Here is a 26,980-nt window from a genome sequence, read left to right as displayed (position 1 = left end):
CTGTGAAATGCAACTTCTGACCTAAAGCACTTTGCTCATTTGCCCTGAGAGTAGAGAAACCTATTTTTTTGAAAATATTTCTTTTCTCCCCCTTTATCCAGCAGATCACAGCTTGGAGGTCTCTTCTCACAGGCAATTTTGGGTAGAACAAGAGGGAATGGCCTCAGGCTGCAACAGGGGAGGTTTAAACTGGACATTAGGAAATTTTTTTTTCACAGAAAGAGTGGTCAAACAATGGAATAGGCTGCCCAGGGAGGTGGTTGAGTCACCAACCCTGAATGTCTTTAGTGTACCTTTAGATGTGGTGCTTAGGACTATGGTTGAGGGTGAACATTGTAGAGTAGGGTTAATGGTTGGACTTGATGATCCCAAGGGTCTTTTCCAACCTGAATGTATCTGTGATTTTCTGTAATTCTGTGAAATCCTGGCTCAGAGGAACTTTGACATCTCACACTAATCATTGTTAAAGTAGAACAGGAAGAAGTTTGGACTTACGCATGAGATGCAAAGTGCCTGCTTTCTATTAGGCTCATTCCATTTTCATTCAGTGCTTCAACTCGTCTCTTCAGCACCATCAATAGCTGTTCAAATTCCTGATGTTGCTTCAGCAGGCTTCTAACAGCATCTACATGGTCCTGCATTTGAGAAAGAAAATGTGATCAATTTTTTTCTTGACCATATGTTGTTTCTGCAGCAACTGAGGAGTTCTGGGCTCCTCAGTTTAGGAAGGATGTTGACTTGCTGGAGCATGTCCAGAGAAGGGCAACGAAATTGGTGAGGGGCTTGGAACACAAGCCCTATGAGGAAAGACTGAGGGAGCTGGGGTTGCTCAGCCTGGAGAGGAGGAGACTCAGGGGTGACCTTATTGCTCTCTACAACTACCTGAAGGAAGGTTGTACCAGGCAGAGGTTGGTTTCTCCCAGGCAACCAGTACCAGAACAAGAGGACACAGTCTCAGACTGCACTAGGGGAGGTTTAGGCTGGAGATTAGGAGGAAGTTTTACACAGAGAGAGTGATTGCCCATTGGAATGGGCTGCCTGGGGAGGTGGTGGAGTCACTATCACTAGAGGTGTTCAGGAGGAGACTTGATAGGGTGCTTGGTTGCATGGTTTAGTTGGTTGGGTAGTGTTGGATGATAGGTTGAACATGATCTTGAAGGTCTCTTCCAACCTGGTCTGGTCTATTCTATTCTATTCTATTCTATTCTAATAATAATAAAAAAGGAACTGTGGACCTTCTTTTCCCCCTTCACTCTCTGGCAGGAGATACAGTGTACCTTTTGCATGAGCCTATGGGAAGTTCAGGGCTACAAACAAGCAGCAAGTGCTCAGGTTTGAATCATCACTAGTTCTTCTGCTTTATGTTTCTGTTGTGGTTGCATTTTCACCTTAAGGAAATCTGTATTCTGAATGGCACATCCAGGTGCGTGCAATTCAAGAGGTCATAACTAAATAATTCTTTATTCCACTTAGTTGATCTAAAGATATGGAAGTTTCAGTTTCAGATGGAAACATAAAAGATAGTGAGATACCACAATCTCCTTGATTGATCTTGTGACTACTGCATGTGTTTATTTTTCCTTTCATTTCTTTTAATGTTCTTAAAATATTCAGTGAGAAGTAGAAGCTTAATTATTAGAATCATAGAATCGGTCAGGGTTGGAAAGGACCACAAGGATCATCTAGTTCCAACCCCCCTGCCATGGGCAGGGACACCCCACACTAGATCAGGCTGGCCAGAGCCTCATCCAGCCTGGTCTTAAACACTTCCAGGGATGGTGCCCCAACCACCTCCCTGGACAACCCATTCCAGGGCTTCACCACTCTCATGGTGAAGAACTTCCTCCTCACGTCCAGCCTGAATCTCCCCACCTCCAGCTTCATTCCATTCCCCCTAGTCCTATCACTACCTGATATCCTGAGAAGTCTCTCCCCAGCCTTCTTGTAGGCCCCCTTCAGATACTGGATTGGTTTTTAAAGTCAGGTTTGTACGTCACTGAGAAACCCAAAATTTTATACAGGATGAACTCTTTTATTCATTAGGGACCACATAAATCAGTTGTATAAAAATCACCTGGCCTGTACAAACACAGCAACAAATTGTAAAGACAGCTAGAGCTGTGATTGTTTTTTGACAGTTTTGTTCTCATTAAGATGGATAAACAAGAAAACATTAATAAGAACCTGAAAGTCTAGTTTCTGAGTATTTAAATGCCATGACCATAGGAACGAGGAAATGGATCTAATTTAGGAAGTCATTGCTACTTCCTGGATAGGGAGACAATGTGGGAGAAAACAAACCCAGCTACTGTACATACCCCAAGGTCATCCCCCCGGAGAAATGCCTCATGGCCAGAGAGGGCTGCATTGATACGGTCTCCTTCCCTATTGAACTTCTGCAGTTCCAGGCCATCCTGCAGCTTTTTCTGTCGTTGTTCCCACATTTTCTCCAGCTCTTTGTTCTCCTTGGCAAGCCTCTCCATGGCTTGGTAGACATCTGTAGTCCTGCCATTACTGGGTTGGTTGTGGATTACTTTGTGTCCTAGCTCTTCCAGCTCCACAAATCTTTCCAGAGTCAAAAAAGAAAAGTGAGATGTCATTGCACAGGGGAATATGAATTCTCTTTCATCACAGCTCTTTGCCTTCTTGGCCGTGCCCAGACATTGAGCTTACCTCCCCCCTTTCACTTTTTTCCCTGATAGCCATGGCTGTGCACCACAAAGTGAAGGTGTTAATTTGTTCTGGGATACATGTTTGAGGCAGTAGGTGATACTTCCCCATTTGGAATGAAAGCCCATAGAAGCAGGCTTTCCCTTTTCAGAGAAGAGTATCTGGAACTTCCTAAGAGTGCAGAAGGAGAACTAAAAATGATGGCAACTGGAAGCATACAGCTTGAGAATGGAAGGAATGGGGAAACTGGAACCAAGTGAAGATGACACTATTTGAGTGTCAGGAGAGCTTGTGGAATGCCACTCCAAACATACAGCTTCTCCTTCCCCCCCCCCCCATCAGTCATCAGGATAAGTATGCAAAAGTTCACTGCATTTTCTGTTCCACAGTCTCCTTATGACACTAAGTTTCAAGAGCATTTGTATAAACTCTTAGCATTGCTTTTATACAATTGATGTGCATAAGAGACCTGTTTCATTTCATCTTTACAGTATTGTCATTTCACCCCACACTGCCCACCCTGACAGAATGTCTCTACCTTTCTTTCTGAGACCTAATTTCTTTCAACAGGTCCTGATGTTCCTTCAGCAATTGCTCTGCAGAAGCCACATCCACTCCCATTTCCTCACTGCTCATTTTCTCTCGAATTCCTTCTGCCCACAGCAGGAGTCTGCGACTCTCTTGCAGGAAGGATTGCTGATTTTGGGCCTGCTGCAGAATGTCCTGCTTCTTTTGGGTCTCCAGCTTGAGCTTTGCCAGAAGCCTCTCCATGTTCTCCACCTGCTCAGTGATGGCCCTGCTCTCTGCAGGGTTAGTGTCCTTAATCCTACACGAGGAAATTAAATACATTCAATTAACTGAACAAACACTTTAGGAATTTAGAGCTTGAAATGATACTCTTTAAAAGGAATTGATTTGGGTATTTACTTTCATTGACAACAAAGTCATCTAAGGCAACAACTGTTCCACACTAGAAAGAAATATTGCTGTGAATATGGTCTACTTCAGAGAGTGCATTCCTTTGAAAGACTCTGGTAACACTGTTAGGATTCAATGATTCACTCCCACTGTGAATGTACAGAAAGCTTAAAGAAGCAAAAACCTTTAAATTTGTCTTTTGAATTCAAGCTCCTATGTACAATTCTCTGCTTTCTCCATCATTGCTTCCTCTAATTACCTTCTTTTGAGGACCTAAATGATACTTAGTTCAAAATGTGACATTTCCATTAACAGAAATGATTTGTTAGAGCCACAAACAATCCTGTGGTATTTATCCTCCTTTGCTACTGAAGTCTGGATGCAATGACTTCACCAATCACCCAGCCATACACAAGAGAGAGGACTTCAATCCAGCAAGTAAAGTTCTTCAGGTTGCTAGAAAGAGAAACTTAACAAGCTGCTCATTGTCTTTATAGCTATAATTCACAACATGATCTTAGAGACCTAGCAAAGAATGTAGAAACAAAGTGCATGCTCCTTACGATTTTGCAACACTCCTCAGGTATTCAATTTTCCTCTCTATCACCAGGACCTCTCTCTCAACCATGGAGAGTTTACGCTTGTCAGACTCCAGCCCAGCAGGTGAGCTCCCTGGTTCCAGGTCCCTGAGTTGGACCATCTTGTCTTGCAGTAGGACTCCTATGCTCTGACAATCCTGAAGAAATGTCTTCACATCAGCCACACCAATCAGCTCAGAGCCCTTTTCCTCCTTCAGAGTTTCCATGCTTTCCCACCTTGGAGAGAGAGAGAACCAGTTACTTGCATCTGGCCTCAGCCACTATTTCAAAACTTGCCTTCACCTAGAGAGCAAGTACAATTTATAGTCCAGTTCTGGGCCCCTCAGTTTAGGAAAGATGTTGACTTGCTGGAACGTGTCCAGAGAAGGGCAACAAAGCTGGGGAGGGTGTTGGAGCACAAGCCCTATGAGGAGAGGCTGAGGGAGCTGGGGTTGCTTAGCCTGGAGAAGAGGAGGCTCAGGGGAGACCTTCTTGCTCTCTACAACTACCTGAAGGGAGGCTGTAGCCAGGAGGTGGTTGGCCTCTTCTCCCAGGCGGCCAGCACCAGAACAAGAGGACAGAGTCTCAAGCTGCACCAGGGGAGGTTTAGACTGGATGTTAGGAAGAAATTCTTCACAGAAAGATTGACTGGCCATTGGAATGTGCTGCCCAGGGAGGTGGTGGAGTCACCATCACTGGAGGTGTTTAGGAAGAGACTGGATGGGGTGCTTGGTGCCATGGTTTAGTTGATTAGATGGTGTTGGGTGATACGTTGGACTTGATGATCTCCAAGGTCTCTTCCAACCTGGCTTATTCTATTCTATTCTATTCTATTCTATTCTATTCTATTCTATTCTATTCTATTCTATTCTATTCTATTCTATTCTATTCTATTCTACTCTATTCATAAAATGCCTGGTATAAAGATTTCATCAGCTCTTAAGTGGACTGAGAGGGTGAACACTGGCACTCCCCCTTAACCTTGAAATTCATCTCAGTGCTATCTGACACAAGACAACGCTGCTCAGGTGAGCAGAACATACTGGACATGATACCAATAAGCAACAGTACTCAAAGCTGGTGCTTCATTCATCATGCCAGTCTTACACACATAACAGTTACTAAATATATTTGATGAAGTCAAAGAAGTTTTAATGCCCCTAGCACCCTCCCCCTGATATTTAAATAACCAAATCAACTGCTGCAGTGCAATACAAACAGTATCACAGTATTACAGTATCACAGTATCACTTAGGTTGGAAAGGACCTTGAGGATCATCGAGTCCAACCTATCAACACAGACCCCATGACTAGACTATGGCAGGACTGCTCTGCATCCATCTCTGTAACCTGTGAGTGGATTTGTGTTGTGCTTTACACACACATTAATTGCTGCACTTTAATTGTGTCAGTGTAAGGGACATAGAAGCACTTGCCAGTGATGGAGGAATAACACCAGGCATGGGGCCATCCTAGAGCCAGTGCTGCTGAGGGCTGTCCCCTTCCCATTGGTGAGAGTGGGGACAGGCTGTCGGGTAGTTAGGACGATTGGGACTCAGACTGAGAGACACTGGGCTGTTTAGCTTGGAGAAGATTGAAATGGGATCTTATCAATGTTTGTCGATATCTAAAGGGCAGGTGTCAAGAGGATGGGGTCAGACTTTTTTCAGTGGTGAGCAGGGAAAGGACAATCAGCAATGAGTACAAATGGAAATACAGAAATTTCTACCTAAACATAAGGAAAAACCTGCTTTCCTCTGGGGGTGACAGAGCACTGGACCAAGCTGCTCATAGAGGTTGTGGAATCTCCTCCTCTGGTGAGATTTAAAATCATAGTACCACCTGGATGCAATCCTGGGCAGCCTGCTCCAGGTGAACCTGCTTTAGCAGGGGTGTTTGACTTGATCTCCAGAAGTCACTTCCAACCTCCACCATCCTGTGATTCCCAGGCCACACACCAAACAAATCTCTCTCAACCAGGCTGCAGTTCTGTCCTCTCAACACAGACCAGCCAGGCTGTGGAGACTATGGGCTATCCCCAGAGACTACTACTGTCAGGCCCCAGAGAGCAACCCCTGTCCCTTTGTCCCAGGCTCTGTCTGGGAGCAACAACCACACCTGAATACAGCAAGCCTCAGACACATGGAAAGTCTCTCCCTTCAAGCAAATCCTGTGACTTAGAAGTCTACCAGACGGATATGGTCACAGTGTAGTCTAGATCAGATGTGAAAGTTCTCCTCTGTAACTGATGCCCTGAGATAATCAGTATTATTAGTAGCATCTTTACCTCGTGTTGATCTCTTCCAGCCAAATCTGGATCTCAGCATATTTTCTGGGACTGATCTTTCCATATTTAATAGCTAAGTTTTCAATGTCTCCCAGCTGGCCTTTGCCTGCAGCCAGTTCTGTTAAAAAGCTCTAAAACAGAAAAGATACAAGAATGCAGAACTCGCAGGTTTTCCATTACTTAGGACACAATCCTCAGTAATTCACCATGTCCATGTTCCCAGTTAGTTTCTTTACTTACCTGTCTGTTGACACCAGACAAAACTGTGCACACAGTTCCCTTCTAACCCTCCTGACCTCTACTAGTGTACCCACCACACCGATGCATACATGTCCCACTCCACTGCAGGATTTTTTTCTTCACCTGGCGTTTTTCATCAAGTGGCATAAGATAAACCACAGAAAGAGTCCTTTTGTACCATGATATTCTACAGGAGAAGCTACAGGGACACAGTTACACCAACTTCAATAACCTTGTCATAGTTTATACAAAAGAAGTATCTGATCTATGCATGACTCCAGAAGTGGAAATGAATGCAAAGACTCTCGAAACTTCATTTCTCAGCTTTATCTATTATTCCAAGGTGAATTTGATTTCAAAGGTGTCACCTGTGAGCATGGAAAAGGACTACCTGATATTTCTGCTGCATGACTTCCACATTGTCTGCCTGAGGCTGAAGAGTCCGGAAAATGTTCTCTTTTTCTTTCATCCACGACTGAAATTCTTCACAAGAGCTACAGAAGCGGTAATATCCAATCATCTCTTCCAGAGCCTTTTTTCTGTCCTGCAAAACATTTGGAGGCTAAAGTATTGCTGGAATAACTCTCTGCTGTTTGGAGAAAAAAACCCCAATTAAAATAAAAAGGATCCTTGCACTTAACTACAACACACAGGTAGTAGCTTAGCAGTTTTGCCAGACGCTGCTGAATGAATAGAACATTTTACCTTAAGATCCCAATACTTCTATCCAGAACAACAGTGGCTTAAAAGCATAAGAGAAACAGCTGGGGAGTGCTCAGTCCCTGAAAGGCCCCAAGGCCACTGGGCTCCTTGCTGCTGCTGACTGAAGATTTACCTCAGTAAGATGCTTTTGTTGGTATTTAGGGCAGGATTGTGCTAGGTAGGAGCAACTGTAATAAATGGAGAATGTAGTTTACAATTGTTGGTTTTTTTGGTATCAGGTAAGGCACCCCAGAGATGTAGGAGTTCAAGCAAGCAAGCATTAGGAAGAAGAAAGAAAAAAAACAATACACAAAACCCTCCACTCTTCATAAAGTAAAAAGACTAAAAGGTAAATAGGAATTTTGCCAATAAAAAATGTGTTTTGACACCAAAACTTCAAAGGTAATCTCAAGCTTTAAACCTCCTGAATGCGTATAAATATGTTAAGGCTGATGCCAAGAGGATGGAGTCAGCCTCTTCGTGGTGATGCCCAAAGAGAGGACAAGGGGCAATGGGTGGAATCTGAGGCATAGGAAGTTCCATGGAAACATGAGGAAAAATTCCCCTGTGAGGGTGACTGAACACTGGAACAGGCTGCCCAGGGGGGTTGTGGAGTCTCCCTCTCTGGAAATATACAAAACCCACCTGGATGCATTCCTGTGTCATCTGCTCTAGGCGATCCTGCTCTGGCAGGGGAGTTGGACTTGATGATCTTTTGAGGTCCTTTCCAGCCCCTAACTTTCTGTGATTCTGTGATTTAGAGCCCCACAGGACTTCACAGGATTGAGACATTATAAAACTGAAAACCAGAAGCTAGCACAGCACTTTGGACTTGAGTATTTTACAGAATACAGAATTAACCAGGTTGGAAAAGACCTTTGGAGATCATCAAGTCCAACCTACCACCCAACACCATCTAATCAACTAAACCATGACACTAAGCATCTCATCTAGTCTCTTCTTAAACACTTCCAGAGATGGTAACTCCACCACCTCCCTGGGCAGCACATTCAATGACCAATCTCTCTTTCTGTGAAGAACTTCTTCCTAACATCCAGCCTAAACCTCCCCTGGTGCAGCTTGAGACTGTGTCCTCTTGTTCTGGTGCTGGCCGCCTGGGAGAAGAGACCAACCTCCACCTGACTACAACCTCCCTTCAGGTAGCTGTAGAGAGCAATAAGGTCTCCCCTGAGCCTCCTCTTCTCCAGGCCAAGCAACCCTAACTCCCTAAACCTCTCCTCATAGGGCTTGAGTTCCAAGCCCCTCACCAACCTTGTTGCCCTTCTCTGGACATGTTCCAGCAACTCAACTTCTTTCCCAGAACTGGAGACAGGACTCAAGGTGTGGCCTAACCAGTGCTGAGTACAGGGGCAGAATGACCTCCCTGCAAAATACTGGAGGGGATAATATACCTCAGCCATGCTCTGAAGATTTTCATAAAGTGAGTCTATTTCGTCTTGGGTCTTCCAGATGTTCTCTGGCAGAAAATGAACATCTGTGCTGGAGGTTCCAGGGAAAGCCGTTTCAGGTGTTACCAAGGTCCGACTGAATGATAGCTTAGCTTTTTGGTTTAGGTTACTTGGGGTTTCTGTCTTCACCATCTGTCAAGCAAAATTTAGCAAAGTCAGTGGATGAGTATTTCTGATGTGGCTAAAAATTTCACAGGGGAGGAAAATGTGGACTGGCTAGTTCAAATCACAGCCTTCTGATTTTCCAGTACTTGTTTGAATCTGCTTCCTTTGTTTTACTGGGGAAAAAAGAAAACCAAACCAAAACAAATAAAAAACCCAAACAACTGAGAAACATTTCACTTTTGTTTAGAGAAGAAGTTTCATTTAGCTCACTTTAAAATATATTAAGTCAGTAAAACCTCACTGCATCAAGGTTGTTTTCTGTTCATTTGGAGGAGTTTTTGGTGGGTTTTTTTTTTTTTGAGAAACAATATTTGTCAATAAATCAAGAAATTAACTCTGCTTCCAGTTCCATTTGTGATGATGTTTCAATATCTGAACATTTCCCATTTCAAAGCCTGTGAGTGCCCTACTGAATAAATGCTTTTGTTTGCACATTGATACCCTCTTGTCACGTGCCTTTTCGTGTTTAATAATGAAGCAGTGCAATTTTTATCCTAATAAAAAGTTTTATTCTGATAATTTTTGTTCTAATAAAAATTAGTGTTGGAATGATGAGGTGAAAGAAAGGCCCACAGTGGTACTCATAGCTCTCAAACTAGTTTGGCTAAAAGCTGAGTGATCATAGAAGGCTTAAAGGAGTAAAATATGAAATGTGTCATTCATCTCTGAATTCTTTTGCTGAATGAGGTGATTTCAGGTCAAAAGTTCCCTTTCTAGTCAAGGAGAAAGAGGGGAAACTGCAGAGGTTGACTTCATCCCATGTGCTTTAATGCTCACTCCAAGTTCGTGTGAATGAATTGCTCCTGGAACTCTGGAATGGTTTGTCACTACGCTGGGATACAGAAAGAATTTGTAAAGACGTTTAGCTTAAATATCTGCATGTTGAAGCTGCTTGAAATTAACAATGTCATGAGAATAAAGAGTGAGACAGTACCTGTGAGGGCCAGTAGAGGCCACACAAGCATATTTTTAGCATGTCCCAGAAGGTTAATCAGATGGGCTACAACTCCCCAACAATTCATGTGAAGGGAAGGGGAGGGGAGGGGAGGGGAGGGGAGGGGAGGGGAGGGGAGGGGAGGGGAGGGGAGGGGAGGGGAGGGGAGGGGAGACTCGAGGAGAGGAGAGGAGACTCGAGGAGAGGAGAGGAGACTCGAGGAGAGGAGAGGAGAGGAGACTCGAGGAGACTCGAGGAGAGGAGACTCGAGGAGAGGAGAGGAGAGGAGACTCGAGGAGAGGAGAGGAGAGGAGAGGAGACTCGAGGAGAGGAGAGGAGACTCGAGGAGACTTGAGGAGAGGAGAGGAGAGGAGACTCGAGGAGAGGAGAGGAGACTCGAGGAGAGGAGACTCGAGGAGAGGAGACTCGAGGAGAGGAGAGGAGACTCGAGGAGACTTGAGGAGAGGAGACTCGAGGAGACTTTAGGAGAGGAGACTCAAGGAGAGGAGAGGAGACTCGAGGAGAGGAGAGGAGAGGAGACTCGAGGAGAGGAGAGGAGAGGAGACTCGAGGAGAGGAGAGGAGAGGAGACTCGAGGAGAGGAGACTCGAGGAGAGGAGACTCGAGGAGAGGAGAGGAGAGGAGACTCGAGGAGAGGAGAGGAGAGGAGACTCGAGGAGAGGAGAGGAGAGGAGACTCGAGGAGAGGAGAGGAGACTCGAGGAGAGGAGAGGAGACTCGAGGAGAGGAGACTCGAGGAGAGGAGAGGAGACTCGAGGAGAGGAGAGGAGAGGAGAGGAGAGGAGAGGAGAGGAGAGGAGAGGAGAGGAGAGGAGAGGAGAGGAGAGGAGAGGAGAGGAGAGGAGAGGAGAGGAGAGGAGAGGAGAGGAGAGGAGAGGAGAGGAGAGGAGACTCGAGGAGAGGAGAGGAGACTCGAGGAGAGGAGAGGAGACTCGAGGAGAGGAGAGGAGACTCGAGGAGAGGAGAGGAGAGGAGAGGAGAGGAGAGGAGAGGAGAGGAGAGGAGAGGAGAGGAGAGGAGAGGAGAGGAGAGGAGAGGAGAGGAGAGGAGAGGAGAGGAGAGGAGAGGAGAGGAGAGGGGAGGAGAGGGGAGGAGAGGGGAGGAGAGGGGAGGAGAGGGGAGGAGAGGGGAGGGGAGGGGAGGGGAGGGGAGGGGAGGGGAGGGAATTAACCAGGTTGGAAGAGATGTTTGAGATCGAGTCCAACCTATCACCCAACACTATCTAATCAACTAAACCATGTCTCTTCCTAAACACCTCCAGTGATTTGTAATCTAAAAATCTGCCTCAATTCTAATTAAAAATTTCTTCTAAATAAATAAATAAACAAATTAGTAATAAATGCTTGTTTAGGTAACTTGGAACATTCCATTTTGGCAAACTCAAACTATTTCATGTCATCAAAACTCATTCCATTTGTATTCTTCACTAAAATGTGACAGAAACACTCATTTACTCACTGCAGCTGGAGCTTGTTGTGCTGCAATGTCAGCCTGCTCTTTCAGACGCCTCATCTCAGAGGAGTAGGCTGCAATCTCCTTCTCCAGGCGCAAGTGCCGATGCAGCAGAGCTTCAGCACTTGATTCGTCTTTTCCATAGTCCTTGCTAGCCAGGAGGGGCTGCTTTTCTCGCAACCATGAGTTTGCTTCATCAGCATCAGCAAAGTACTGAAGGAACACAGAGAAGAAAATCATAGAGTTAATAAGGTTGGAAAAGACCTCAAAGATCATCAAGTCCAACCTATCACCCAACACCTCATGACTAGTAGACCATGGCACCAAGTGCCACATCCAATCCCCTCTTGAACAACTCCAGGGATGGTGACTCCACCACCTCCCTGGGCAGCACATTACAACGGCTAACAACTCTCACTGTGAAGAACTTCTTCCTCACCTCCAACCTAAACTTCCCCTGGTGCAGCTTGAGACTGTGTCCTTTTCTTCTGGTGCTGTTCCCTGGGAGAAGAGACCAACCCCCTCCTGAATACAACCTCCCTTCAGGTAGTTGTAGACAACAATAAGGTCTCCCCTGAGCCTCCACTTCTCCAGGCTAAGCAACCTCAGCTCCCTCAGCCTCTCCTCATGGGGCTTGTGCTCGAGGCCTCTCCCCAGCCTCATTGTCCTTCTCTGGACACGTTCAAGTGTCTCAAACAAAATGCTCAATTTCATTCTGAAAGAATCCTTTTGAAATTATTACTTTTTTGGAAATGATGAAAAAGAAGAAATGCCATTAGGTCTGTAGCTATAAGGCTACTTCCAGGTATTATGAAAGCTTTGAGGGCCAAGGGGATCCTGGGGTACATTAAGAGGAGTGTGTCCAGCAGATCAAGGGAGGTTTTCTTCCCCCACCATTCTGCCCTGGTGAGGCCACACCTGGAATATTGCATCCAGTTTTGGGCTCCCCAGTTCAAGAGGGACAGAGATCAATTCAAGAGAGTCCAATGGAGGGCTACCAGGATGATTAAGGGACTGGAGCATGTGCCCTAGGAAGAGAGGCTGAGATACCTGAGGCTTTTTAGTCTGGAGAAGAGAAGACTGAAAAAGGATTTAATAAATGATTATAACTATCTGAGGGCTGGGGGTCGAGAGGGAGGGGACAGGCTCTTCTCCTTTGCACTCTGTGATAGGACAAGGGGTAATGAATATAAGCCACAGCACAGGAGGTTCCACCTCAACATGAGGAGGAACTTCTTCACTGTGAGGGTCACAGAGCATTTGAACTGGCTCCCCAGAGAGGTTGTGGAGTCTCTTTCTCTAGAGACTTACAAGACCCATCTGGATGTGTTCCTGCATGACCTGTACTAGATTCTATAGTCCTGCTCTAAGGAGGTCCTTTATTAGAATAAACCTTTATTAGAATAAACCAAACCAGGTTGGAAGAGACCTTCAAGATCATCGTGTCCAACCCATCAACCAATCCAACCCACCCAAACAGCTAACCCATGGCACCAAGCACCCCGTCAAGTCTCCTTCTGAACACCTTCAATGACGGCGACTCCACCACCTCCCCGGGCAACCCATTCCATAGCGCAATCACTCTTTCTGTATAGAACTTCTTCCTAACATCCAACCTGAACCTCCCCTGGTGCAGCTTGAGACTGTGTCCTCTTGTTCTGGTACTGGGTGCCTGGGAGAAGAGACCATCATCAGCCTGTCTACAACCTCCCTTCAGGTAGTTGTAGAGAGTGATAAGGTCACCCCTAAGTCTCCTCTTCTCCAGGCTAAGCAGCCCCAGCTCCCTCAGCCTCTCCTCATAGGGCTTGTGTTCCAAACCCCTCACCAACTTTGTTGCTCTTCTCTGCACTCGTTCCAGCAAGTCAACCTCCTTCCTAAACTGAGGGGCCCAGAACTGGACACAGTACTCGAGGTGCGGCCTAACCAGTGCAGTGTACAGGGGCAGAATGACCTCCCTGCTCCTGCTGGCCACACTGTTCTTGATGCAGGCCAGGATGCCATTGGCCCTCTTGGCTGCCTGGGCACACTGCAGGCTCATGTTAAGCCTACCATCAACCAGCACCCCCAGATCCCTCTCTGCCTGCCTGCTCTCTAGCCACTCTGACCCCAGCCTGTAGCACTGCATGGGGTTGCTGTGGCCAATGTGCAGAACCCGGCATTTGGATGTGTTCAATCTCATGCCGTTGGACTCTGCCCATCTGTCCAGCCTGTTGAGGTCTCTCTGCAGAGCCTCTCTACCCTCCAGCAGATCAACTCCTGTCCCCAGCTTGGTGTCGTCAGCAAATTTACTGATGATGGACTCAATGCCCTCATCCAGATCATCAATAAAGATGTTAAAGAGCACAGGGCCCAGCACTGATCCCTGGGGCACACCACTGGTGCCTGGCTGCCAGCTGGATGTGGCACCATTCACCACCACTCTCTGGGCTCGGCCCTCCAGCCAGTTCCTAATCCATCGCAGTGTGCTCCTGTCCAAGCCATGGGCTGACAGCTTGGCCAGCAGTTTGCTATGGGGGACGGTGTCAAAGGCCTTGCTGAGGCCCAGGTAGACTACATCAACAGGCCTCCCCACATCCACCAGGCGGGTCACCTGATCATAGAAGGAGATCAGGTTGGTCAGGCAGGACCTGCCCTTCCTAAATCCATGCTGGCTAGGCCTGATCCCTTGGCCATCCTTCCAACCCCTAACATCCTGTGAATAAAGTAGCTCTAAATGCATGATGAATTTCATAATCACATCAAACACAGACAATTCACAGAATCAGTCAGTAAAGAGATTTGAGGTTTGAGGCAGGACCTGCCCTTCCTAAATCCATGCTGGCTAGGCCTGATCCCTTGGCCGTCCCTTCCAACCCCTAACATCCTGTGAATAAAGTAGCTCTAAATGCATGATGAATTTCATAATCACATCAAACACAGACAATTCACAGAATCAGTCAGTAAAGAGATTTGAGGTTTGCCTATACAACTCTTTAAAACCTCCTAACTAACTGGAATTTGGGGTGCTTAATAGTTGCAGGAAGAGGAATCCACAATGTGTAATGCTAGGAGGCATTTATAATTACAACAGATACTTTCTAAAGGTTCTAAGGAAGATTCCAACAGCAAACAATGAAGCTGCCTGGAGATTGCATTCTGCCTGGCTATGGTGGTAAAATTACAACAAGACTTTGAGATAGGTGCAATAAGGTATAACAGAGAAAAAGAAAACCCATGGTTGTGAAGGAAAAAGAAAGAACTAACACATCATAATGATGTTAAAGTTACTAGACAAAACAGAGAATTTAGACTTTGTCAAGAACAAAGTCGTGAAGTGTGGCGGTTTGAGCTTTAACTGGGACTTAAAAGCTCAGATGGGGGCCAGGCTGAGACTCTCTCCCCCATTCCCCCCTCCTCTTGCCCAATAGAGAGGAAAAGAAAGAAAAGGATCAAATCCACCAAGAAATAATTTGGATTTGGCTTGGAAGTAGAGAGGTAAAGAATTTTCTTCAAACAGTATATATATATATACATATATATGTGTATATATATATGTAACAGTAACAGGTAGGGTTCACAAGTGTAAGGAACAAGGATGGATGGGAAAAAGAAATATGAAATACAAAACCAGTCCTTTGCAAAGGCATGGGTACAGCAGGGAGGACCATGTGGCAGAGAAGCAGGGAACCAGCAGCAGTCCTCATCCAGGCAAAAGGCAGGGGCCAAGAGAGAGCTAATGGCTGCAGTGTCCTCCTTTTTATAGGCTTGCTGGACAAGGAGGGGGAGTGGAACAGACTAAACACAGTTTCCCAGGGGGAAACCTCCCTGCAGGGAGGGCAATACTCTCACAAGCCTTCCCCCTCCTGCTTTCAGGATGGGCATAACCCATCACATGAAGTTTTATTCAAGCACCTTATGGAAACAAAAGACTGAGCCAAAAGTTTAGGTAAGGGGGGGATAAGAAAATCTGAGGTGATGTTATGTGATTTGTGAATGCTCTTTATTTGCAGATGTCTGAATGTCTGTAGGTGTAAAAGTGTAGCTCAGAATGGCAAGGGTCACATATTTCCCAAGGCTTTGGAAGGTTCATGACTGACCCAAGTCTTATGGCACATTTCTTTTTCTGTTGTTTTGTTTATGTTAGAAAATGCCACACAGATTCCCAGATCCCACTTACAAAAATACCCTCTGCATCAGAACTATGATGTGAGCCATTTCTATCAACATTCTCAATGTAGAGCAATTTCCAGCAGCTCCAATCTCCTGTCTGACTGGCTGGCAGGATTGAGACTTTTGATTTATTTTTTTGAAGACCAACAACTGAAGGCTTCCTGCTATTCTTGCCCTGCATGCAGGAGCATGGGGCACAACAGAACCACATCTGTGTCCTCCATACCACACACCACAGCAGAGCTCTGCTTACCTGTTTGATGAGAGCTGCTGCCTGCAGGCGGCTTTTTCGATCAGCAACCTCATCTTGGAGCTGCTGCCACAACATCTGGAGGTTGTCTGTCTGCTTCAGAATGTCCTCCTGGTGTGCAGGGTTCTTCTGGCTCAGCTCCAGGCCCCTCTTCATCACTTCTGCACATAAGGCCCTGTGGGAACTGCATTCTGCCTCAAGAGCCTAGCAGAAGGACAGAAGACTTGTTAGCACAACTCACTTCCCACCACCCGAGAGGGAAGAGTAGTTCAGTTCTCTGCTCTGTAACACGTTTCCAAAATCCCTATATCTTACCCATATCCATGACTTTTCTCTGAATCCTGAGATGATGCTCTATGGTTCTATGATCACCCCTTGACTACACACACAGAGACTACTGTCCTACTTTAGTTGATTAGGTGGTGTTGGATGATAGGTTGGACACGATGATCTTGAAGGTCTCTGTTCTATTCTATTCTGTTCTATTCTATTCTACTTTTTGCCTTTGATGTGAAGCTCAGTTGGTAGTGCATAAGACCCTTAATGGGAAGGTTGTGAGTTCAAGCCTGCAGTGAGCAGTAGTGTCCTCCCTACTCTAGTCATGGGGTCTGTGGCGACAGGTTGGACTCGAGCTTTGAGGTCTCTTCTAAGCTTAGTGATACTGAATATGTTCTTCAGTGAAGTAGACACTCGTTTATTGGCCACCAGTTCAGCTGCCTTATATTTTCCAGGGCAAGCAACAGACAAAACAGATGCACACAAGTGTATACCTGAACTACAGAAAAGGCTCTTATTTCAGTTTTGTCATGCAAGTTCTGAAGCTGACAGGTCTCTTCATTTGTTCACAGATTCTAGGCTATAAAAGGGCAGTAGCTCACATAACATGTCCAGAGAAGGGCTATGAAGCTGGTGAGAGGTCTTGAGCACAAGCCCTATGAGGAGAGGCTAAGGGAGCTGGGGTTGTTTAGCCTGGAGAAGAGGAGGCTCAGGGGAGACCTTATTGTTCTCTATAACTACTTGAAGGGTGGTTGTAGCCAGGAGGGGGTTGGTCTCTTCTCCCAGGCGACCAGCACCAGAACAAGAGGACACAGTCTCAAGCTGAGCCAGGGGAGGTTGTGAGGTGAGGAGAAAGTTCTTCACAGAAAGAGTAATTAGCCATTGGAATGTGCTGCCCAGGGAGGTGGGGGAGTCACCATCCCTGGAGATGTTTAGGAAGAGACTGGATGGGGCCCTTGGTGCCATGGTTTAGTTGATTAGATGCTGTTAGATGATAAGTTGGACTCAATGATCTTTGAGGTCCTTTTCCAGCCTTATTGATTCTATGATTCTATGTTTTAAAATCTTAACAAAGACGAGACACCACCAGTTAACTAAAATACCTTGTGCTTCTGAATAGAGGCTGTAATCTGGCTGACATCTTTCCCTAACGTTGTTGTTCTTGCTAGCTTCCATTTCTCAGAGATCCATGATTCTTCTTCTTTGCAGTCACGAAAGAATTCAAAAAGCTTCAAGGCTTCTTCTAGCTGAGACTTTCTGAAACACAGAAACAAACAGTACATCTCAGTAAGAACTGGAATCCCCAGTAATCAAATTATTAGAGACAATAATCAAGGGAGACTTCAGAAAACCCAGAATTTGAGTGCTTTTAAATCCTCTTTGCCATAAATTAATTTACTGGTGGAAGAAGACAAAGGAAACCAAATTGCATTTCCTGCTTCCTCTAGGAGATGAGGAGATAATCACATGTTATTATTCAGGCTTCACATAAAGCAAGCCACAATAACTGCCGAGCATGAAGCTGTTCTCCAGCTCTGAAAGCAAGTGATCTCTTTCACAGAATCACAAAATGTTAGGGGTTGGAACGGACCTTGAAACATCATCTAGTCTAACCACTCTGCCAGAGGAGGATCCCCTTGAGCAAATCACACAGGAATGCATCCAGGTGGGACTTGAGTATCTCCAGAGAGGGATACTTCACAACCCCCCTGGGCAGCCTGTTTCAGGGTTCAGTCACCCTCACAGTGAAAAATTTTTTCCTCATGTTTCCATGGAACTTCCTATGCCTCAACTTCCACCCATTGCCCCTTGACATCACTGAGAAGAGCTTGGATCCATCCTCTTGGCACTCACCCTTCACACATTTATAAACATTAATGAGGTCGCCTCTCAGTCTCCTCTTTTCCAAATTAAAGACCCCCAGCTCCCTCAGTCTCTCCTCGTAAGGAAGATGTTCTACTCCCTTAATCATTGTTGTGGCTCTGCACTGGACTCTCTCAAGCAGTTCCCTGTCCTTCTTGAACTGAGGGGCCCAGAACTGGACACAATAATCCAGATGCAGGTTCAACAGGGCAGAGTAGAGGGGGAGGAGAAACTCTCTCGACCTACTAACCACAGCCCTTCTGATACAGCCTAGAATGGCATTGGTCTTCTTGGCCACAGGGACACATTGCTGGCTCATGGTCAACCTTCCATCCACTAGGACCCAGTCAGCTGTAACCAAAACGTTCAAGCTGTTTGTGGAATGCCTTTAAAAATGAAGACATTTCAAGATGCTGGGAAGCTGTCTTCTGATTAAAGGAGTAATTTGCCTTCCTAATCAGGAAGAAGAGGTGAAAGTACAGCCCTACCGTGACTTGCTCAGAGCTGTAAGGTTCTGATACAGCTGACGAAGCGTCTGAACTTTTGCATAAAGCACTTCAGGTTTAACTGTGCTGTCCTTGCTGATTTCTGCTGTCCTCTGGGAGATGTGTGTCAGTCTATCATCATAGGAGGAGATCTGTGAGTCAACCAAGTTGTGCTTCTGCAGCAAATCTACTACTTCAGGGAGCTGCTTCCCATAGTCCTGGGAATTCACTAGCACCTGCAAGCAAAGTAAGAAACAAAAGGCATTGGCAGAGAGTTTGTCCAAGGGCTTGGTACAAAGAAATTGGTTCAAAGGTTCCTGTTGACTCTCAGAGCTTCTAAATGTAAAAGAATAGTGTCAGCTAGGCTATACTGAAAAGCTTCTTAATAGAGGAGTCATACTTTTCTTTCAATCTCATAGATTAATGGCAACAATCCAGGGGGTTTATCTATTGCAGGTAATGGCCTCTTCAAATAACCGTTAGCCTTCACACCTAGGTTACTTCTATTAACTCAGCACTCAAGGCCTCAGAAATTGTGGGCAAAAAAGATAGCCCTGTGCTATTCATCCATCTGCAGGCAGACTGACTCACAGCCTGTATTTGGGGAATTATGCAATATCCAATTTTAAATGGTATGTTTTGGCTGTAATGGATTTTAGTTTGAGAAACCAGCCTTTGTTAGCTAAATAATGAAAATCAGTACTTCATAGCATTTAAGTGATAGCTGAGGAAGTACCAAGTGATTAAAAGTTTCTCCTCTATCTGTATCAATGGATACAATTCTCCATCCTCTTGCAGGATGTTATCTTTCTTCAGCAGTCTTCTCCCATACCCTCGTGCTTCCAATACCATCATTACCATCCAATGCTTTTTGCTTATTAACAGCAGGACAGAAAGATTCATAGTGTACAGATCACTCTTACATTTAACTTGAAACTCACAACTTCATACAACATCTCAGCTGAGGACTGAGTCAACCTTGAGTCCTGTGTCCAGTTCTGGGCCCCACAGTTTAGGAAAGATATTGAGATGCTGGAATGTGTCCAGAGAAGAGCAACAAAGCTGGGGAGGGGTTTGGAGCACAAGACCTATGAGGAGAGGCTGAGGGAGCTGGGGTTGCTTAGCCTGGAGAAGAGGAGGCTCAAAGGAGACCTTCTTGCTGTCTATAACTACCTGAAGGGAAGTTGTAGCCAAGTGGGGGTTGGTCTCTTCTCCCAGGCAGCCAGCACCAGAACAAGAGGACACAGTCTCAAGCTGTGCCAGGGGAGGTTTAGGCTGGATGTTATGAAGAAGTTCTTAATAGAAAGAGTTATTTGGCATTGGATTGGGCTGCCCAGGGAGGTGGTGGAGTCACCATCACTGGAGATGTTTAGGAAGAGACTGGATGGGGTGCTTGGTGCCATGGTTTAGTTGATTAGATAGTGTTGGATGATAGTTTGGACTCAGTGTTCTCAAAGGTCTCTTCCAACATGGCTAATTCTGTTCTATTCTGTAGCCATAAGGATTTTTCTGTCTTTAAATACATTCTTTAGTCTTGCCTTGTATTAAAGACATTTTCTGGTATTACAAAATCGACATGAAACCAGCTATTTCCTGTGCTAGAGGGAAGGCTTTGTGCTCTCTCACTTTGGTAACACTTGGAAATCCTTGCACAAAAGCAATCACTGTGTATTTGCAGTGGAACATTTCTGTCTTACAGGTTTAGACACCTCAAAGTCAGACTTTTGCCTGAGCAAGTCCCCATCTATGTGACCACTGGAGGTACTCCCAGAAGGTAATTGAGAAGAAATCATGTAGAATAGGAACAAGAGGCTGGTTTATTCCACTTTTGCTTTTACATTTCTAAACTTAGGTGTTCAATATTTCATATCTTTATTTTACTTGAACCTTTAGTACCATGTCTGGCTTTGTGATGATGGAGAGCTCCTACTGAAGCACAGCCTATTTTTTCACATGTAGTTACCTACAATGATGAATGGATGTACACTTATCTATCTAAAGGAAAACTGATATATCTGGTAGACTTGCCTGCAGCTCTTTCAGCTCCTCTGTAATGGCATCAATATCCCTCAGGAGGCCCAGAATTTCCTGCATTGTACCCAGAGAGCGTTGCCGTCTCTGAAGCTGATCCAGAAGGTCCTGCCACTGCTTGGAAATGCTGTTTTGCCTGGAAAGACAGGAAAATTATCAGCTTGGACCAAAGACATTGGGCAGCACTGGGAGATTCTCAGTGCTTGCAGTGTTAGAAGAGCTAAATGAACACACACACACACCAAACACTTGCCACCAGTGTAAGAGGACAGGCCACAACCACAAAACAGGTTGAAGCAATTTTGTTGTCTAATTACTGTTATCACAGGGAGGAATTTTCACTAACACATCAACTGCCATTAATTCTTTCAAATTTAGACACTGGGTTGTTTGGTCTTTTTTCATGGATCCTCATACCTGGCATCCTATACTCTTTTCATTTGATACAATGGAAAGGCTTAGTGTGTGGGCAGGGGTGGGGTGGGGAAGAGTGATCTTTAAAATACTGCTCAAAGTAAAAAGAAAAGAGCAACTAGACCATGTTGAGTCATAACCTGATCTCCTAAATAGTTTGGTTAACTCTTTTGCAACAGTTTTTCTTAGATTTCCCACAGTTTTCTGAGTTCATGAGAACTTGGAAAAGTACTGAAATACCACAAGAGAATGCTTTTTGTGATGCAATCATAGAATTGTCAGGGTTGGAAGGGACCTCAAGGATCACCTAGTTAAACCCCCCCTGCCACGGACAGGGACACCTCACACTACATCAGGTTGCTCAGAGCCCAATCCAGCCTGGCTCTAAAAACTTAAAGGGATGAGGCTACTACCATCTCCCTGGGCAACTTGTTCCAATGTCTCACCACCCTCATGGTGAAGAACTTCTTCCTGAGGAACAAGGGAGAATAGATTTAAGCTTAAGGAGAACAGATTTAGACTAGACAATAGAAAGACATTCTTTCCAATGAGGGTGGTGAGACACCGGAACAGGTTGCCCAGGGAGGCTGTGGATAGCCCATCCCTGGAGGTGTTCAAGGCCAGGTTGGATGAAGCCTTGAGCAGCCTGGTCTAGTGGAAGATATCCCTGCCCATGGCAGGGGGGCTGGAACTACATGATCTTTATGATTCTTTTCAACCCAAACCATTCTGTGAATCTATCAATATAATTCATGTGTATGTCATTCTTAGCCATTCTCAAATCAGGCTGCTTTGATAATCAGAGAAGTCATAATTTCTCTAGACTTTAAACTGGAGCCAACCTGAGAAGACTTTGTGTCTTAGCTAACCTGTACCTCTCTAAACTACACACTGAAAAAGAAATGTGTTGCTTTGGGTGTGTGTGTGTGTGCAAAGTATCCCTCTAAACATTTTTGACAGGAGATAGACATTTTGTCAGAACAAGTATTTTCATATGTAAAGAATAGTTTAAAACTATTTTGCACTGGAAATCAGTTGAAGGGTTTGATCCATCAGGCGAAATTGTTTACAAGAAGAAGAAACTACTGCCAGTTCTACTTATGAGGAGCAAAGCTGTGATTCATAGCTGCAATTCACTTCCTTCCACCACAGCACAGAATTTCAACTAATTTCAACCTCCTCCACCACCACCACAGTGTCACAAGTGCCACTCACTTCTTCACAATTTGATCTTTGCCATGGTAGTTCTCCTGGCTGATTACTGTGGCCATTTCATCCAAAGCTGCGAAGCGTTCCCTCCTGGGCAGTACATCTGCCACAATGGCTTCCAGTTTCTTATTGGCAGCCTCCATCCTGTCTACACTCTCTGGCCAGAAGTCCTGCTTCCCAATCACTTTCTTCATGTCTTCCAAGTAGGACTCACGCAGGGCTGCCTTCTTCATGAACCTCTGGGCTAGTTGTTCCAGCCTTTCCAGTCTCAGCATCTCCTTCTGCAGTGCTTTTCCCCGGTTGTGCTCTGCCTTTTCCAGGATAACCCAGTGCTTTTCCACATCCTGCAGGGTCCTCCCCTCTGGGGGCAAGTATGGCCGTTGGTTGTTGGCTCTCTGCTTTGTCCTGATGCTGAAGAGATGAGCTTCAATCATGCCTTTCTCTTGGTATTTGGGGGGTTTCTCCACAGTGCGGAAAGTCTTGAAGTTGGCCATGAGTAGCCACATTTCCTGAAGAGAGTTGGGGAAACGACGATCATCCAGTTCCAGCACCTTCTGTTTTATCCATTTCAGGAGGTCAGAGACCATTTGCTCATATAGAAGCTTCAAGTCATCAATCTCCTTCAGGAAGAATATGATCTGTGATGGGAATATAAAGTTACAAGCCACGTAAGAAGCAGAACAAAGCAAAGTGGATGAATAGAAAACAACGTCTTCATAAACCAAGCTTAGATTCAAACAGTTGGATATCTGTCTGTCAGGAAAAAAAGTATTTAGCAAGTAGGTTATCAAAGTTGTCACATTTTTATATCAATGTGGTGATAGTTGTCACATCTGAGGCCAGGTGAAATCACAGCATAACCTGCCATAAAACACAGATAAATTAAAATTAGCTGATGTCTCACTTCCAATTCTAGTTAAGAAATTTTGGAATGAACAGCATGCAGCTGGAAACTGTCAGCAGTTCCTGTGTGAGCTGATTAGGAAGCAAGAGTCCCAAACTGAAGGTGCAGATTTTTTGTTTCACAATGGGAAAAAAAAAAATAGACTGTTTTGATTCCTAAACATAAACAATTCTATCTCATCTAATATGCAATTACACATGCTTAGCTTCACCATCTTTGGCTGTTAGGAGACCATCTGACAAGAACCTGGCTCTCTCACATGCCTACAGTAGACTGTGGTCAAACAGCCCCTTCCCAATCTCTTCTGCTGGGGATGTTTTGCTTTATAGAAATTATTAGAGAATGTTTCATAGCCCAGGAGGAAGTTAACTCTGATTCAGTACTAATTTTTCAAGTCCAGGCCAATTATCTGTTCCATTTGTGGTCTGATATGCCTTTATTTTTCTCAAAGGTCTCTTCCAACCTGGTCTGGTCTGGTCTGGTCTATTCTATTCTATTCTATTCTATTCTATTCTATTCTATTCTATTCTATTCTATTCTATTCTATTCTATTCTATTCTATTCTAACTTCAGGTAAACACTGGAGCAAGCATTTAGAATTAAATCCATAATGAAATAAAAAGTGTTAGAATGGAATCATCCTTTCTTTCAATTTCATTTTTTTTCTCCATCCTTGTAATTTTACTTTGTTTTCTTTCCCTAGATTAGTAGCCCTCCTGCAGATGTCAGGTTTAATGCTGAACAAAGTTATCAGCCTCTGCCATTCCCCTGAGCCCACTTGCTTCAGCCAGGCAGATTAGCAAGGGAGATGGCACTGAGAAAAGGCCCAGTCCCTGAAAATGGTAATCTGCTTGTACCTACCAGAAAGCATGCATGGCAATGAATAAGTGTCACAGTGTTGGAAGAGGAGTAAAGCAGCACCAACCTTTAGTGCAGGAAAAGCAGCCCATGACAGCAGGGCTCCCCTCTGTTTTTTCTGCCATCGTACCCAGTTCTCGCTGAAAGATCCTAGCAAATGCATGGTCACCTCACATGGGAGGGGTGAAAGGAGATTTACCTCCCAGAGCTGATTCTCTCTGCCATCCTGGTCACACACTCAGTTTGAACTCAAAGGCTTCCTTGACACATTCAGGCTTCCCTCTCCAATCCTATTAGTAAAGTCAGAGCTGCCTATTTGAGGGGACTAAGGACACGGAGAGATTAACACCTGTTTCTTTCTCCTTGTGAATATTTGTGGGGGTCACAAAGGCAGGAAGACAGGAATGAAATATTAGAGATAGAATAAGAATAGAGAAGGAGGCAGAGAAAGAAAAATCAATAAGCAGGTGGAAAGAGAGAAGGAAAAGAAAGAATAAATATGCCTATACAAAATAGGCAGTGGAGCACAAAAAGAAGTGAAGAAAGACAGAGTAAAAAATGCTCTTATTGGTTTTATCTATAAGACACAAGTTATGGCCTATTTGATCTTTACAGTTCCACTAACATATGCTTAGTGACTCAAGGACTATTTCAGGTTTGTAGGAATTAAAATGTCTCTTGGCTAATATACAGTGACTCACATGTAGGCCAGTCAAATCCTACTGTCCACTCTCCCTGCTGATGCCTAATCTTTGATCAGATTCCAGGTCCTGCTCTCATCTAATGCTTCTCTTCAGGGAACATCACTGTTACTGATACGTGTCTGAGGGTCATTAATTCTTGCCTCAGATCACTTTGTTAGCTAAGCAAAACCCGTTTTACAAAAGCTTTTCACATTGTCACCATCAATTCACACATGTAAGTGCTGGGTTCTACAAACTGCCCACAACAGCCCCATGCAGTGCTACAGGCTCCAGTTAGAGTGGCTGGAGAGCAGCCAGGCAGAAAGGGCCCTAGGGGTACTGATTGATAGTAGGCTGAACATGAGCCAGCAGTGTGCCCAGGTGGCCAAGAGAGCCAGTGGCACCCTGGCATGCATCAGGAACAGTGTGGCCAGCAGGAGCAGGGAGGTCATTCTGCCCCTGTACACTGCACTGGTTAGGCCACACCTTGAGTCCTGTGTCCAGTTCTGGGCCCCTCAGTTTAGGAAAGATGTTGAGTTGCTGGAACATGTCCAGAGAAGGGCAACAAAGCTGGGGAGGGGTTTGGAGCACAAGCCCTATGAGGAGAGGCTGAGGGAGCTGGGGTTGCTTAGCCTGGAGAAGAGGAGGCTCAGAAGAGACCTTCTTGCTCTCTACAACTACCTGAAGGGAGGTTGTAGCCAGGTGGGGGTTGATCTCTTCTCCCAGGCAACCAGCACCAGAACAAGAGGACAGAGTCTCAGGCTGTGCCAGGGGAGGTTTAGGCTGGATGTTAGGAAGAAGTTCTTCATAGAAAGAGTTATTTGCCATTGGAATGTACTGCCCAGGGAGGTGGTGGAGTCACCATCACTGGAGGTGTTTAGGAAGAAACTGGATGGGGCGCTTGATGCCAAGGGTTAGTTGATTAGATGGTGTTGGATGATAGGTTGGACTTGATTCAATGGTCTCTTCCAACCTGGTTCATTCTATTCTAGTCTAGTCTAGTTTACTCTAAGTGAGAATAAACCTTTATTAGAATAAACCAAACCAGGTTGGAAGAGACCTTAAAGATCATCGTGCCCAACCCATCAACCAATCCAACCCACCCAAACAGCTAACCCATGGCACCAAGCACCCCATCAAGTCTCCTTCTGAACACCTCCAATGACGGCGACTCCACCACCTCCCCGGGCAGCCCATTCCAGTGGGCAATCACTCTCTCTGTGTAAAACTTCCTCCTGACCTCCAGCCTGAACCTCCCCTGGCGCAGCCTGAGACTGTGTCCTCTTGTTCTAGTACTGGGTGCCTGGGAGAAGAGACCATCATCAGCCTGTCTACAACCTCCCTTCAGGTAGTTGTAGAGAGCAAGAAGGTCACCCCTGAGTCTCCTCTTCTCCAGGCTAAGCAGCCCCAGCTCCCTCAGCCTCTCCTCATAGGGCTTGTGTTCCAAACCCCTCACCAACTTTGTTGCTCTTCTCTGGACTCGTTCCAGCAAGTCAACCTCCTTCCTAAACTGAGGGGCCCAGAACTGGACACAGTACTCGAGGTGGCAGAAGTCTTAGTTTTGCTAATTGTGCCTAGCACCAAAGAATATATTCCTCCTGCCAATCTCACAGATAGTTCTCTGAGTGCAGATTGTTATTGAGAGCCCATCCTGAGTGTACAGATTTCCTGTGGGCTAATTCTTCTGTATTTTTGACAAAACCAAAATAGATTATTCTGAAGGTAGAAAAGAAATTCTCTATCAGGAAAGTGGTATCCACTGAAACAGCTATCAGTTTTCCATTGATAGGTTGCAAGTAGTTTTTAATACAACTTACATTCACGTGAGACAAAATGCATTTGAAAACTGAAAAAAATATTTCTTTTTAGCTTTGGAGGTTTTTTTTTTTCCCCCTAGGAATTCTTCCTCTTCTTTTGCACTGCTTCATTTTCCACACTCAGATTTGTTTTGGGATTTTGCATTTTGTATCTGACCAAAGAGTTAGAAAGAAAGGATGAGGATTTGCACAGAAAATAAAAACCCACAGTAACCTCAGAGAAGAAAGGACCATCTTTCCTATTAAATCAGGAAAACTGTTGACCAGGTCTGCTTTTGCCAACTAGTAATCCTTCCATGATTAATGGGAGGCCTTGGAACCACATCAATTGTAAAACAGAAATTGTGAGGATTAATTTTCAGTGAAATAAATGCAATCCCCTTTAGAGATCAGTCTACACGTATTTGTCATGATTCAAGTGATGGTAAAAGATCTTTCAAATGGCTGTGACATTTGATTCACTTCAAATAATCATAGAATGGTTTGGGTTGAGAGCGTCCTCTAAAGGTCATGTAGTCCAATGTCCTTACAGTAAGCAAGGACATTCTCCACTAGATCAGGATGCTCAGAGCCTGGTCAAGCCTGACCTTGAATATTTCCAGAGATG

The 26,980-nt window shown here is 45.0% G+C and overlaps 1 protein-coding gene across 2 annotated transcripts in view; it reads right to left on the bottom strand.

The window, feature by feature from the left end:
• Nucleotides 1–26,980, bottom strand: part of SPTBN5 (spectrin beta, non-erythrocytic 5) — a 136,312-nt gene that overhangs the window by 97,413 nt on the left and 11,919 nt on the right. For both annotated transcript variants that reach the window (XM_068161389.1, XM_068161390.1), the window contains exons 7-19: nucleotides 22,118–22,749; nucleotides 20,486–20,624; nucleotides 18,461–18,693; nucleotides 17,213–17,366; nucleotides 15,837–16,037; nucleotides 11,441–11,647; nucleotides 8,808–8,996; nucleotides 7,085–7,237; nucleotides 6,454–6,584; nucleotides 4,152–4,403; nucleotides 3,209–3,496; nucleotides 2,319–2,565; nucleotides 496–635 (exon numbers count right to left, since the gene is read on the bottom strand). In XM_068161389.1, the coding sequence (XP_068017490.1) occupies nucleotides 496–635; nucleotides 2,319–2,565; nucleotides 3,209–3,496; nucleotides 4,152–4,403; nucleotides 6,454–6,584; nucleotides 7,085–7,237; nucleotides 8,808–8,996; nucleotides 11,441–11,647; nucleotides 15,837–16,037; nucleotides 17,213–17,366; nucleotides 18,461–18,693; nucleotides 20,486–20,624; nucleotides 22,118–22,749 (2,966 nt within the window). The remainder of the gene's footprint in view (nucleotides 1–495; nucleotides 636–2,318; nucleotides 2,566–3,208; nucleotides 3,497–4,151; nucleotides 4,404–6,453; nucleotides 6,585–7,084; nucleotides 7,238–8,807; nucleotides 8,997–11,440; nucleotides 11,648–15,836; nucleotides 16,038–17,212; nucleotides 17,367–18,460; nucleotides 18,694–20,485; nucleotides 20,625–22,117; nucleotides 22,750–26,980) is intronic.

The sequence above is a fragment of the Melanerpes formicivorus genome, unplaced genomic scaffold (genome assembly GCF_026170545.1).
Source record: "Melanerpes formicivorus ecotype bairdi unplaced genomic scaffold, bMelFor1.0.p_v2 SCAF_58, whole genome shotgun sequence".
Classification (NCBI taxonomy): Eukaryota; Metazoa; Chordata; class Aves; order Piciformes; family Picidae; genus Melanerpes; species Melanerpes formicivorus.
Note: the sequence above shows the minus strand (reverse complement) of the source record. Positions and strands in the feature narration are given on the sequence as shown.